The following is a 15,987-nucleotide window of genomic DNA, read 5'->3' as shown; positions in this document are numbered from 1 at the left end:
GTTCCATTCCCAGCACCCACATGGTGGCTAACAATCCTCTGTAACTCAAGTTCCAGGGGATCTGATGCCCTCTTCTGACTTCTGTAGGCATTGCATGACATGGGTGCATATACCTACATGTAGGCAATACACTCATACATATAAAATAAAATAATAATAAAAAAAGATTATTTTTCTTATTCTTTGTTTCTTAAGTAAAGGAACAGTCAAATGTTCTGAATATATGGGACACTTAGGAGGTGAGATGAGGCTATTTATTCCTAATGACAAATTTCTTGGAACCACCTTTATTTGTTTTTTCAATTTGTTAAGAAGATAAACAATATATAAATAGTCAGCTGCCCATTTGTTAGAATAACAATCAAATTATGGTTCTTGGTATTGTGATTGCAGACAGGGATAGATTTTATTTTTTTCACACTTCGTTAGTTTTTAAAAAATGTTCATCATTTAAATGTTTTTAGACTGCATTGTGATATATCGATAGATGTATGTAATCTGTGTTGGTGAGCTCATTGTAACTAAAATATCTATAACCTTATCTTACCCTATACCATTTATTGCTTTTTAATTTTATCTATGTACATATTGAATTGTATTGTAACCTTATCAAAAATAATAATATGCATGTCTGTTATATGTGTATATATTCAAACAGTAACTGTGTATAAGGATCAAGTAGATTTAATGAATTATTTTAATTCAAACAATAACAATATTTTTAAGAAAGAAAATAAGAGTGATCTTTCAATTTCATGTTTTATATTAATGGAATTATTTTATGCTTTGTTTAGCATCTACCTGTAGAAAATTTTTTGAAAGTTTCTTTTCTTAAAATAGATAAAGAACATCTAGGTTTAAACTTGGCACTGTCTTCCTGTCATGTGGATCTTCACCAGTCATCATCTTGTGCCAATGGAACATGCAGTCACGCTGTGGTGTACTACACTGCTGTCATAGACATTTCCCAGGATGGAGAAAGAGTTACTGACATCGTAGTGGAACCTATAGTTCATGAAGATTTCCTGTGGAACAGCTACACTCCAGACAGTGTTCAGGTTGACAAATCACAAAAATAATCTTTGTAACTTAAGATTTTAAAAGATGCATATGTAATGCTATTACTTATGAATTTTCACTTAAAAATCATTTGATGAGGCTGAAGAGTTGTTAAGAGCACTTCTTGCTCTTCCAAGTTCAGTGTCCAGTACCCACATTAATCAGCTGACAGTTGTTGGCAACTCCAGCTCCAGAATCTGACTCCCTCTTTTGGCTCCAGAAGCACCTGCATGCACATGGTGTACACACACACACAGACACATACAATAAATAAATAAATCTTTAAAAAATTATTTGGTAAATTAATTTATTGTTTAAATGATTCTGTTTTTAATAACCATAGTTAAGACTTCATTGAACAATCATTACAATTGTGAAATAATTTAATGCCTATTGCTAAAAAACCTATGTTTATCAATATTTCTTTACTTTGAAGATCAAAGTCAAGAATATCCCATCTGCCTACTGCTACTCATTTACTGATCCACATATAATTACCTTTGATGGCAGGTAACGTCCTGAACTTTTTTTCTTTCAGTGAGTTTTGTTGTTACAGTTTTGCTGTTTTTTTTTTAAATGTCATAATGTTTTATCCTATCTTGGTCTTTATCAATGGTTTATACTTGCCACTGGCTTATTTCTTGATATTAATTGTTCGTGTAGAATATTTTGCCTTAAATGCAGTCCTTGGTTGTGGACAACATGAGCCTTAATTTGTAGAAATGAAGATCATTACAAATGCACATAATTATTTTTGCTTGAATATCTACTTATTTTTAATAATGACTGGATTATTTTCAGCAAGGATATTTACTGTGTTGCATGTTTATATAATATAAAATAGCTTTTGAGGTTAAGAAAAAAGTGATTTATTAGATTTATTGTAAAACTCATCACCCTAATTTGTGCTAAAGATACTCAGGAGAAAATCCAGTTTAACTGCCATGAAAGCCTTTATGTGCTTCTGGAATTTAAGTAAAATGGTCAAAGTAATGACAAAGTAATCAAAATGATCCTGTTTTAACATCTGCCTAGAAAGATTTAAATTCAGTAATGATGTTGTGGAGGATTCACAATGCTAAGATCTAAAGAAGGAAAAAAATATAATTCATCATTCAATGATGAAGAGATATAGAACTCCTTCCACATAATGGCACTCCACAAATTTCAACATTTATTGAAAAGTTGTCAGGACTGATCACTTATTAAAAATCTTTTTTGGGGGGTCATATTTGGAGACTTACAAGCTTTGGTGAAGAATCCTCAAGAAAACATAGTGGTGAAGTATTTACTCTAACTCGAGTCAGTGTTATTAACTGCAAAACAACTAGATGACAAGCCATGTTGTAAGTGTTGAGGGTAAGGCAGAGAATGTAGTGGATGACTGTCTTGCCCTGCTGCTGAGTTTGGATAAGCAGAGAGAAATATAGTCACAATAATAATAATAATAATAATAATAATAAGCAATGCAATTATGATAATAAAAATGGTAATGTGCCAAGAAAAAAAATTAAATAGAATGAAAAGAAAGGGCTACAAGTAGAATTTTCAATTTTTATTAAAAGAGCCTGGTTATAGAAAACCATTAAGTAATGGTCACATTGGACAGATAGTTTAAAGTGAGGAAGACAACCAGGTGCATGCATTCTCAGCAAGTCCACCCTCCTCAGAGAATGAGGCCTACTGGGGAAGATAAAGGGAAGGAGAGAGTCGTTTGAGAGACAGAGGTGTTTACAACTACTTTGTATTAGTCAGTGCTCACAAATAAATCTTCAGTCGTATAACTCTACTAAAAACAATGATTTCTTACTCTCACATCAAAATATATTGACTGTTTATATATTTATTGAAGAACTGTTTTGGTTATACTTTTGACTTTTAATGCAGTTGACATTTTTCATGATAGGGTATATGATAATTTCAAGACTGGAACGTTTGTCCTTTATAAGACTGTGTCCCGTGATTTTGAGGTCCACGTACGTCAGTGGGACTGTGGGAGCCTTTACTATCCTGTGTCATGCAACTGTGGCTTTGTTGCCAAAGAAGAAGGTGATATAGTGACTTTTGATATGTGCAGTGGTCAGTTACATGGATCACAGCCATATTTGTTTGTAAAGAACCAAGATGCATCTAGCAACATCAAGATAACAGAATCCTATTTAGGAAGAAAAGTCACAGTATGTATGACTCTTTATGATTAAAAACAGTTTTCTCTTTCTCATTTTGGATGAACAATAGTCATCCTTATAAATTCGAAACTATAATTTTGTCAATATTTTTTGAAGAAAATGTCACTTAGAAAATAATTGGGGTGAATATGCTGAAAATACATGTGTGTATGAGAATGTTAAAAAAGAAAGACAAAAATGGCATTTAAATTAATTCTCATCTTTAAAGGGAGCTTTTATTTTAACCTGTTATTCAGTAGTGAACACAATATACTTAAAACAACATTGCTAAACTGCCATTTTTAACATTTTATTGCTATAGTTTTATGGATTACACATAAAATTATTTTGGTAATGTCTAACAAATATTGCATTAGGTAGAAATGACCAATAATTAAAACTCAATATGTAAGAATAGCTAAACAATTTTCAAAAGAATACAGTATGTTTCTACTTCAAGACAAAGATAGTAAATATATGGAAGAGATTTAAAAAAAACAGGCAAAAGAACCCAAATTACATATTAATTCATTTTTAAAAGATATTTCATGTTTGAACTATTTGTATTTTAAAATTATGTTCATCTTCTCATCTTTCAAAAGGTAAATTCTTGATAATTATAATTCAAACTCAAGTACAATTAAAATGTGTTATGTTTTATAACATTTATTGAATGACAATTTTTGAATATAATATTATATATTTGAATTTCATCATTGAAAACCAAGATGTGAATCCATAATTGGGAAAACAATTGCTACATGTATAACACAGTGAATATATGGCATTCATACATCTCACATATACAATGAGAACACAATTACAACTCGTGAATAGCATAAAAAGGCACAGGTATCCTGGCATGCCCCTGCTATCCCAGCACCCCAGAAGCCCAGGAAAGGAGACAGTGTGCTCAGGCCAGCCTGGGTTAGAGCAGGACTCTCTCAAGTAAATAGATAAACAAAAATAAAAAGACAATTCAAAAGGAAATAAAACTGATAAATGTCTAGAAGTACCAATGACCAACAAAATACTAAAACAGTAACCTTATTACTCACCAAATCAACAACTAATATATATTAATTGTCTTTCATATAATATTGTAGAGATTAGAGATAGTGAAATATATTATAGTCTTTCTGAAAGACACATATAATCTCAACGTCTGTGTCATTTTACCAAAAGATTTAATACTGGACATATATTGTAATAAAACAATATAGGATGTGCACAGCACCAGTGACAGCCACCTCTTCATGTCAGAGGGAAAGTTGCAGTTAATAAATGGCCATAAGAGTGTTTAACTAAAGCTAAATAAAGTGAGACACATAGTAGAAGACATCATAAGAAAATGATGGAGTGGGTGGATGCTGATTGACAGGCAAAGATACTCATGAAACTCAGACTTACAATGATTTTAGCTATCTTACATTGAGGTAGGCATGTAATGTTTATTTACATTTGAAAAAAATTCTGTAATGAGTGCACATCATATTTATATGGGGAAAAGAAGCACTATTTTTATTTTTAAATTAAAAAGTAAAAAGAGAACAAGAGTGAGAAGGAATAAACACAGGAGGTGTGTCTCCAGTGCTTTTAGGAAAAAACATCCATCCAGGTGGCTGACTTTGGGGATATTACTAAGACCAGGAGCAGTGGCTTGTAGTTAGATGACCCAGAATATTATGGTCATATCACTTACCATTTGCCACCTTCCCAGGCAACCTCTGGTAATAATTTGGCTATTATATTATTTGCATACTGGTAGCAAAAGGGTGGTGATTAACCACAGGGACTTGTACTTTTCTCAAATTATGTATATCAGTGTAAATCAATTACATGGCAATGTCCTTCTATAGTCAAGAGCTATTATGTGACTTGGTAAACATTACCATTTAAAACTGTTTAATCAAATCAGTATCATGCTTTAGTTACTAGGGGAAAAGGTCACAAGCAATTTGTTCCAATGAAAAGCTGAAATGGTGACCAAATTTCAAATCAGCAAAGTATAAAAATGCATTACATTGACATACAATATTAAAAGAACGTTATCATGTAAAAATGGTGTTCCATTCTTTGCATGTATGAAAAATAACTGAGCTTGTATTTTACATCTCTGATAGTACTCTTTTCTTAATCTGTATCGAATAATGTTTCAGTGACTTCTGTCTCCCTGTTGGTTGCTTCTGGTTTCAGATTTGGTTTTCCTCTGGAGCGTTTATCCGTGTAGACCTCAGTGAGTCGGGTATGAGTCTAACACTCAGAGCTCCTAGTTTAGACTACAAAAACACATTGGGACTTTGTGGCACCTTCGATGAAAATCCAGAAAATGATTTCCATGATAAAAATGGCATGAAAATTGATCACAGCTTTAACAATTATGCTGCTTTTATTAATGAATGGAGGTGAGAAATAACTTATTTGTGATTATATTTCTGTAAAACAAGTGGGTGGTGACTCAATATAGTGCTTTATTCACAATATATTACTGGAAAAATGTTCTTGTTCAAAATAATTATTCTTTTATTTCCCACCTGGAAGACTTTTACCGGGAAGAAGCATGTTTGACAGAGTAGCAGCGACTCAGACACCTCCAAGAAAGCCAGTGTATTGTAGCTGCTGGCCAGATACTTTCTCCCAGAATCTGCTTTCCAACCATCTAGACAGTGGTTCTCACTCAGAAGAAGCTATCAGTTGCAGAGACCTCAAGCCCATTCAATTTTCTTTGATACCAGACCTAGATATCACCTCTGAATATATTAATTCAGAAACTCTTGTCAGAAAAATAGACAAGCACACACTCAAGGAAGAAAATAATTTGAATGTCTTACTACAAGCAAAAGCCCATATAAACCTAACTGAACCCAACTCAAATTTACAGCACCTTAGGAATGAGACACAAAATCCACCGAAATATTTGAACAGTGAGAGGCGCACACAGGACCAGAAGACAATGAGGAATCTACAAAACAGATGGAAACAACAAAACTTGAATGACTTTCCTTCTGGGTTTGCTTCCCAAAGTCTTGGCCAAAACAACATGGAAGAGTTCTCTTATTTTTTCCCTGAGGACCACACTGCTGACATCCAGCAAGAGGTTGCCCCATCATGGCCAACAGCCTCTGGCCTCACCGAGTACAGCACTTTGGCACTCTGTCAGCGAACTCTAGTCAACTCCAGCATTGGAAGGCTGTGTCTTCCCTTTCTAGGCAGGAAACTAGACCATGTTATGGACATGTGTGTGAAGGATGTTCTATTAAAGGATGATGTTAGCTGGGCAGAAGCAGGAGTAGCCCTGTTAGAAAACGAATGTGAGAAGGGGATTTTGGAAGAAGGAAAACACAACACAAAAGAGTATAGCAAATCAATAGAAGACATCCTTGAAGTATTAAAATGCCCCAATTTATGCAGCGGCCATGGGCAGTGTATGGACTGGGGGTGTGCGTGTTTCCCAGGCTACAGTTCCTACGACTGCAGTGATTCATATGGTATGCAAATGCACTTAAGCTTTGATATTGTGATACTGCATCTCATTATGCAAATTTCTTTGTTCTTTTTTAATTCTTCAACGTCTTAGTGTTTATTACAACTATATAGTAAGAAGTACATTAACTAGTATTTTAATGACTCCCCCAAAGTGTGTTATGGGAGTTAAACTGAAGTCCTTTAACTGCCCATCAGACACCCTGCTGGGCTGACACGCCTCTTTCTGAACTCGGCCCCTCCCATTGTCACTCTGGTCATTTCCAGCTGCCTTGATGTCTGTCTGCGCTGTTCCTTGAAAATGCCAGGCTTACCCAACCTCAGTGCCTTTTTACCCAATCCATGTTTTTATCTGTAGAGAATAGCTTTTCCTAGAACTCACATCTAGTATATATTTTGTTGCTATGCCAATTACACTAATTTGCTTAAGCTTGGTTTTATTTAGCCCATCTGCATGGTATGAGCTATTTTGTCTCAATTTGTTAAGGAAATTGTGTTTTCAAATTGATTGCAGGGCTGGAGATATGGCTCAGTGGTTGAGAGCACTGGCTGCTCTTGCAGAAGACCTGGGTTCAAATCCTAGCAGCGATAGGGCGACTAACAACAGTCTGTAACTCCAGTTCCAAGAGATCGGCTGCCCTCTTCTGTTCTCAGTGGGCATTGGTGCACTTGCATACATGCAGGCATAACACACATATACATAAAAAATTGAGTTGATTGGCCCCTTTAAGTAATAATCAGAGGCTCCCTTCCTCTCAGCTTTTCTACCATCCTCCCCTGCCTCCTGCTCTTCAGCTACATTGGTTGCTGTGCTCTTTGTCCAAGCCTGCTCTTGCCTCAGGACCTTTGCACTGCTGCTTCCTCTCACTGGAACATTCTTGCACCACACATCTTCAGGACTGATTTCCCTTCTTGTTTCAGATTTTATATTACCACAAAATCTGTTCACAGTCATCCCTGGTATTTTTCTCACTTAGCTCCATAGTCTTTAGCTTCCACCAAAGTCGATACAATTTTCTGTATATTCTTGAAAGCATGTATTGATACATTTTACTTTTTTCCACTTTAAAAAATTTTCTTATCCTTCCATGATAAATGTTAGTTACATGGAGGCAGAAATTTTGTTTGGCTCATTCCTATGCATCATGTAACAACACTACATGTAAACACATTGGTAAATAAGCACGGGCTAAACATATCGGAGGATTAACTAATGCATGCTTTCTGATCTTAAAGATTTTGAGAGTCTTTTTCTGTTCCTACAGCTTATGATTTTGTTCCATAATGCAGTAGTTACATTTGCATAGATTTTACTGTACTTAGGCAGAGGACTGAGCTATTTCACATGCACACATATCCATTTCAACAAGCTAATCTCACTGATGTGGGTAAGATGTGTTCCTGCTAAGACCAGAGCCAGAGAAAGGACCACATGAAGTATGTTAACTCTAAGTGATAAGAGAATGTCTCCCTTTAATGGAGTAGTTTACTCACAATTACAGAGTTTGTGGGGCAGCAAAAAAAGCATAGACAGATTTTGAAAAATCTTTTCAAAGAATTTTTGAACTGTAAACTTATTACACTGATGACTACACTATTTTGTTATAGAAGTACTTTCCTGTAATACATATAGAACAAATAAAATGGCAAAATCAAAATGTATTTGCTGGTAGTAGTAATTTCTTAATACTTGCCCTTAATTGATAACAAATATTATTGAGCCATTGATAGAGCTTGTATATTTAGTTTTTGTCTATAATGACGTTACTGTTACTTTGATGGATGGCAATATGTCTTTGAGTACCAGATTACTCAATGTTTAATCTGATAATTACTATAAATAATATCTTGAGTATACTTTGAAATGTTATTTCACATGTTTTCAGTTTGTGCCTTCAAAATAGTCACACAGGGTTTTTCTGTAATTCAAATCCATGTCCTGTTTGTTATAACTTTCTCCAAAGACAAAGCTCCTGAAATTACAGAACTTGAGAACTATGGCTTCTGTGATACTCAGAAGTTTAACTGTGCCACAGTGAGAGTTTTTGGTCAAGGCTTCAAAGACTCACCTTCCATCACGTGTGAAGTAACTAAACTGCAGGTATGATGAATACAGATTACCTGGCCATGTTTAAAACACCGAGTATATGAGTTATTTAGTTTAATTTTGTCTGTCACCTAGCAACAGGATCCCACAGGGTGCTCTGCTCACAGAGAATCACGGAAAAGTGGCTGAGTTACTGATTTGTAAAAGCTTTTTTATGACCTTTTTAAAGTATATTACATAATTTTAATGTGTAGGGTCACTATTTTCAGTCATGATAAAAAAACTTTATAGAGAATATCAAACTTGGTGTATAGAAGCATTAATATTTCTTTTTAATTGAATTTTTGAGTATTTGATACATAAAATCGTCTTTGTACCTCTTCCTCTTTGGCACCTCCCATAGCCCCCCACTGGAGTTCATACATTCTGTCATTTGTGTTAAGGCCTATTATGTAAAGTTAGTATCCTGAGATGTCCCTCAGTACAAGTTCATCCACTGGGTTTAGTCAAGCTATTTAGACTCTCTCCTTTCAAGAAGATCAGCTCTTCCTTACTCAGCAGTAATCAGCTGGCAATAATTCTTCAACTCAGAATGAGGCTTGCTGTTCATCCTGTGCTGGGTTTTTGTCTGCCTAAGTTTGAAGGGTCTTGTGCATGCTGACACCATTGCTGTAGGTTTGTATGAGAAGGGTCCCAGGTATCTGTAGGACCATTTCTGTATGGTCATACTCCTCCTGCCTGGCTCTTACAATCTGTCTGCCCCCTCTTCTTCACTGGTCCCTGAGCCCTGGGTGGTTGGACCTCAATATAGGAGTCCTGTCCAAGGACCCATACTCTGCAGACTTTTATTCTCTGTGTTTTGGTCATATGTGGCCGTTTGTGTTCCTAGCCCCCTCCATTGCATGAGGGAACCTCATTGGTGAGAATTGAAAGATGCATTAGTGTTCTCTTCATCCCTTGTTCTATGTTCTGTGAGTCTTAGATGTAGAGGTTGCATCCTAAATGTGTTAGTTGTTAACTGCTATGTGGGTGCTGAGAGTTGAACCCAGGTCCTCTACAAGAGCAGGTCAGTGCTCTTAGCCACTGAGCCATCTCTCCACCCCTCCCCTCAAGCTATTATTCTATAAGCATGTAGCTTTCCCTGTCGCACTTCGCGTCTACTCTTGCAGGTCAACTTAAATTCCCCTCACACTAGACCCCATGATGCTTCTCACATCCTTACTTTTCCCCTGCTGGTCTCTCCAGCCATGTTGGCCTGCCCTCTCCCATCTCTGTTTTCAGCATCTGAATAGCAGTACCTTTTTATCCTCCAAGCAGGGGAGTATCTTCCTCTTCAAAAGCCTTCCTTGACTAGGTCAGACTTGGAGCTTTTTTCTTATTATAACTTATTTAAAGCTGTTCTAACAACAACAAAATTATGTATTCTCTGTCTTTTCCTTTGTCATTTCTTTTCATCATATCATCAATACACAATAGACACTCACAAAATATGGGTGAATGAAAAGGAGGTAGAATCATCTTAATTCATCCTTGGGGGTCTACCTTTTCTTAGAGGGGTAGAAATCATATTGCAAGGACCAATTATTAACCATGACTTGTTTCCACAAAGGAAACCAAGTGGTCTTCATCTATCATACATTCCTCAAGTATAGCTATCATGAGAACTTGTGGGCATTCTCATCATTCCTCCTCTCCTAGAAGAAACTACTGATTGATTTGCTATGGCAGACTGCACTCCATAAACCTAGAGATCTGCACTGCAGCTCATGCTGTCAATCAAGTCTTCAACAAGGTAGATTCCACTTCACACATACTGAAATGATGTCTGTTCCTTTTCCTGCTGACCTGCAACACTGAGATATCAGCAGGTCATGTGACCAATGCTGCAAGTTTGAAAAATCATTGTACATTCAAAACGTTTTTTAAAATATAAATCTAGACTTTATCAAAACACATCCTTCTAGTTTTCAATGCAGTAGTCAGAAAAATTACTCAAATAATTATTCTGACATTTCCTCTTCATACACCAAGGCATCTTACAACACTGACAATACCTATAGCATAACTTAAGCATGATATACATACCACTGGTATAAGTAGGTGAACTGTCTAGAATTTTACATTCAAATTACACAACTAACAAGCAAAAATCATATATCTTACTGAGGATCATATATTTCTTATAGAATCAAAAGAATGTACTTGAATTCTCAGGGAAAATTGAAGTTGGGGCTTGGACAGTATGAAGACTTAGTATGTGCACAATTATATATCTGTGTGTCTGTTTTCAGTTTCATTCTTTGTAAGCTTCATTTTTCCATTTAACTATATACTAGTTTTCTCCACATCCTGAAAAACATGGCTACCATAGCTCCATAGCTCTGTATCTTTAAATATAATCCACTAGAGGTAGACGGGCCCAAATCCTCTGACATAAAGGTAAAATTTATCAAGTAATTAAAGCACTGACACAGCTTAGGTATTCCCCTGTACCAGGTCAGATCATATAATAACGTGAGATCCCAGTGGGACTTGAGTAGACACTGGAAAGGTGTTCCATAGAGAGTGGGGAAATTTGCAGAAGTCTTCCATAAAAATTTGACTACCATGTGACACCTATGTAGACAAGTGCTTTTCCTCTTACTCTAAAAGTGCATTGTTTAATGATTAATTATACCTGCAAATATTGATAACTTCTTTGATTTGAACCTCTCAATAATATTAGAAGTAGAGTTTTTTTAAAATCGAATTAAGATGTGTTTTTTTTTCCATTATTCTGAGTAAAACTCACTTTCAATGTGACTTTTGTTTCCTAATTATATATTCCACCACATTAGGCATATATGTAATTTACTAACAAATGTACTTCCACAGTTAAGAAGACATTAATTGCCTTTTCATTATGCGTTCAGTTTAGTGGCAGTAACTGGGTGCTTGGAGAACGTCTGCATGCACAGGCAGTCTTTCAAAATAGCAGAATTGTTGATTGTCAGCTACCCACCAATGACCAACAGTCTAATACCATGGGTCTAATGGGTGAGAAACCATTTTCAAAGTGGCAACTGAAGGTAAGAAATTAAAGAAGCATCTCATTTATAAATAAAGTTATATAAAATTTGTAAGGAATTGATGAGGCAACATTTGAAACAAATTATAATTGTTCTTACAGGTATCTAATGATGGGTTTACATTTAGTAATTCCAAAATAATGATCATATATGATGGAGCTTGTCAAGTTTGTGGCCCATATGAAAATGATACATGCACTGTAAAGGTATGTATCCTCTCACTTATTTTCACATTATATCCTGCACATTCTCACATCCACATCCTTAGCCTATTAGTTGTACTTTTTCCAAGCTTACATTTGAATGATATGGAGAAAAATTTTACCTCACATTTGTATTAGTCTAAATAAAATTAATAATTCTTCCATAACTCTTGTTGAAGTGATAGGGAAGAGGTTTCTTCTTGTAACATTTTGAAGTGGCAAAGTATTTCTTCCTGAAACATCAAAGGAGGATCCAGATGTGGTAGTGCATTCCTGTAATTCAATTACTTAGCAAGTAAGGACAAGAGGATCAGAAGTTCAAAGGCGTCCCATTTTGGAGGACAGTCTGAGGTACATGAGAGCCTGAATCAACTTCCCTCCACCTCGCAAAGAAAAAGAAATCAAAGAAGGAAGTTCAGACCATTCACTTATACAGTCCTGCATACACTTTTTCCTCAGTAGTAATGATGGTTTTCCGGAAAGATATGCTTTTACGGTTACCTAGTTCCATTTTGGAAAATGGTATCTATTTGACTAGTGTTTATAAAATATGTCTAATGCTTTCACAAGACATGTTGTTGTTTTTATTTGTTTTCTGATTTTAATTTTTTGGCAAGTTCATTTTTTACACACCTACTCACCTCTTTATGGGTTACAGAACAATTGCAGAACTTAAACTGAGTTCTATAGCCGAGACTACTTTTCTGTCCTTAATCGTTCCACTGGGTTATTTAGAGAGTTCTCCACACCTGCAAATTGCTGACTTGAAAAATACCATTGACCCAATACCACTAGACTCTTCAAAATCAAAGAATATAAAACTAATATTTACTCATAGGAAAATAATTTTGTAAAAAAATTAATTCATGTATTGAGATCAATCACCAGACTATATCAACAAGAAATTTTCCTTGTTAAGAAATTACTTTTTTGAGATTTAGTTTTTATTTTCTCTCAAATATTTTGTTAGAGAGAAGTGTTCAAAAGTACTTTAAAATGAAGGTATTCAAGATTGATTGATCCTCTCAGGCTGTTCGTTCTATTTCTGTGCAGTGTTGTACAGGCCATCAAAGGAGATTCTTGTAAAGTGAGTGAAGTTTTCAAATATAATGCGAATCTTCTGAGTAAAATGTGATCTTCCTCCAAAGTGAAACATGGTGTTGTGTTTCACATGCTTTCTCCTTGTAGCAGCATCACGTTCACGTATTTCCACTATGCAGTCTGGATAATTACGCCGTGGATCTACTCTAGTTTGCAAAATTCACAAGAGGTTAGGCTACAAAGTACAAAGAAGATAGCTGTCTGCAAATTAATGTTATTATTTAAAATGTATGGGGAAAAGCCATGTTTAGATTTTTGTGAATAAAGCACTCTGAAGATGAGTGTAACAAGCACAAATGGAGGTTACACTCCCTGTTACTCATAAGCTGTAAGTTTTAATATTGCATCATTTGCATGTATTTTATTCCTTCAAATTGATCAGTTCTATAGCTAGTTATATAAAATGAATAATTTGTTTTCTAAGATGCATTTATACTGAGTTTATGAAAAATATTTCCTAATCAAAATGTGTGTTTTGTGATCTTTCTTTCTATGTACTATTTATATCTATTAGGTATGGATTTTCTTACTGACCATTTCTTTATTTTAAATTTCCTTTAGGAAAATGTTTGTGTTATTGATAGACTCTGCTACACTGAAGGAGCTAAAAATCCTACCAGTCCTTGTTTGATTTGTAGACCCCAAATCTCAAATTTTACTTGGTCATCTTTAGAAAGTAAGTTAATCTTTATTAATTTGATCATTTCTTTTTTTAAAATTTTACTGAACTTTTGTACATTTTATACAACAGTTCTTAATCAAATTTAGACCCCCTCCCCACCACCAGACCTTATGCATTCTGCCTTACATGCTAAGTCTTATCCTGTCAAGCATTTGTACCCAGATGTTCTTTGATGCACATTCATCCACTGGAGTCTAGTCAGCCTACCTAGAGATCATAAGTAAGGTCTACTCTTCCTCACCCAGTAGTAACCAGTCTCCAACAGTTCCCAGATTAGGGCCTGCCTGCTGTCCATTTTCCTTGCTCCACTCTGGGCCCTTGTCTGATTGAGTTGGCATGGGTCTTGTTCTCAATATCACCATTACCACGAGTACACATGTGCAAGCTTCCAGTGACCTGAAAGACTCTACTTCCCTATGTTCATGGACCAACCCTGGCTCTTACAATCTTTATGCCCCTTTTTCCACAATGGTCCTTTGAGTGAGGTTTAGTATAGTAGTCCTATCCGGGGATACATATTCTGCAGTCTCTTATTCTCTAAAACTTGGTCAGTTGTGGTCTGTTTGCATCATTCTGTTGTATAAGGAAGCTTCGCTGATGAGAGTCGAAGGATGGACTAGTTTTCTCTCTACCCCTGATCTGCTGTGTTCCATGAGCCTTAGGTTCCACTGTAGATATGTCACCTAGGACTAGACATCTCTCAGATGTATATTCTCTGTATGACCAGTTGTGGAACTCTATAGTAGTCTCCATCTGTTGCAAACAGAATCTTCTTTGATGAGTATACAAAGGTTTAAAAGTGATCTTAAACCACAACTTACATTAGTATGTTTAAGATGGAGGAACAATGTTTTAACTTAGCCTCTCTTGTAACTACATAATTTACTTTGTTGTCAACAAAAAAAGAAGAGAGGATATTTTTATACAGTCCTGTGCACTTAATAATAGCATTTTGGTCAGTAAGTGGCTTCATAGATGCTTATATCTCCTAGTGATGTCACAGCTTAGACTCCACAATGATGCAATAACAAAACTACCTAACAAGGCATTTCTCTGAACTTATCACAGTGTTAATTTATGTATGACTGTATGTAATTTATAGCATCATACTTTACTAGGTTTTAAGATATGTATTTTAATATTTAATAATGAAGGAAAATTTGAATTGCTAATGGAAAAAATGAGCATTTTAATTGTTACATATCATTTATATTCCTTACCTCTGTGCTGTTTTATGACAAAGAATTTAATCTTTTCAGCTCCAAAGGGCTTGATTAATCATTTATTAAATAAGATATCTGGACTTAGTAATCTATATTGTACCTTCCTTTATTCCATCCAAATGATACCTCAAATTGTGGCCATAGACAACAGTTCTTTACTTCCCCAAGCACAGCTATAATTCCATGTGTGCCCAAGTTCTCTACTTGTGGTGATCATGCATTATTACATACAATAAGACATGATTATTCTCTGAACCTATATAATTTTCTCTAAGAGTAATAAATGCTTAATACTTAGACTGTGTTTTATGATATATGTGTCACTGTGTATGTGAATTCTACTACTGTTAGCTAATAGACCATATTCAATGCTTAGGCATAAGACTTATGGAATCTTATTCAAGGAAACAAAATTCTGAGGGAAATAAATCAGAGAAAGAGGAATGTAATGTAAGGAAAACAAAAACTACCTTCTGAAGTGGTGTCTATATCTTTTAATGGCTGTGGCATGACTGGTTCATGGAAGAGCCATAGTGTTCAAAACTGTGAGAGGCCCGAAAATATCTCCCTTTGTGTTGAGGATGGAGAAATTAAGATCAATAGTTACAATAGTTACAATAGTGAGACAGAATGGGAGCTGGATCTGGGGTGGCTTGGAGTGAGTGCTTCATGTATGCATGAAATGTGCATGTGACTAATATACTGTGAAGTTGGTTCTCTTAATTCTGTTTAGATAAGAGGCAAGGAAAAATAGACATTTAAAAATATAAAACAGTTAAAAAGATATTTTAGATTGTTTTTTTTGAGCATAAAGGAACTATACCTACCCTATACCACTTCACAAGAGTGTGATCTTGGCCACCAGAAGGATCTTAGTTTAGAGGAACAGGAGGTTGTTATGATTATTGGCTCTCAACTATTTCAGCTGCGGAGTAAGTACAGTGTAGAAAGCT

General features: G+C 35.3%; 1 protein-coding gene across 2 annotated transcripts in view; it reads left to right on the top strand.

The window, feature by feature from the left end:
* Vwde (von Willebrand factor D and EGF domains) overlaps nucleotides 1-15,987 on the top strand; it is a 64,377-nt gene that overhangs the window by 23,635 nt on the left and 24,755 nt on the right. For both annotated transcript variants that reach the window (XM_029556886.1, XM_029556885.1), the window contains exons 8-16: nucleotides 841-1,058; nucleotides 1,496-1,569; nucleotides 2,966-3,236; nucleotides 5,424-5,632; nucleotides 5,769-6,715; nucleotides 8,675-8,811; nucleotides 11,670-11,825; nucleotides 11,927-12,031; nucleotides 13,691-13,805. In XM_029556886.1, coding sequence (XP_029412746.1) covers nucleotides 841-1,058; nucleotides 1,496-1,569; nucleotides 2,966-3,236; nucleotides 5,424-5,632; nucleotides 5,769-6,715; nucleotides 8,675-8,811; nucleotides 11,670-11,825; nucleotides 11,927-12,031; nucleotides 13,691-13,805 — 2,232 coding nt within the window. The remainder of the gene's footprint in view (nucleotides 1-840; nucleotides 1,059-1,495; nucleotides 1,570-2,965; nucleotides 3,237-5,423; nucleotides 5,633-5,768; nucleotides 6,716-8,674; nucleotides 8,812-11,669; nucleotides 11,826-11,926; nucleotides 12,032-13,690; nucleotides 13,806-15,987) is intronic.

Source organism: Nannospalax galili, unplaced genomic scaffold (genome assembly GCF_000622305.1).
Source record: "Nannospalax galili isolate Female #2095 unplaced genomic scaffold, S.galili_v1.0 scaffold787, whole genome shotgun sequence".
NCBI classification, from domain to species: Eukaryota; Metazoa; Chordata; class Mammalia; order Rodentia; family Spalacidae; genus Nannospalax; species Nannospalax galili.
Note: the sequence above shows the minus strand (reverse complement) of the source record. Positions and strands in the feature narration are given on the sequence as shown.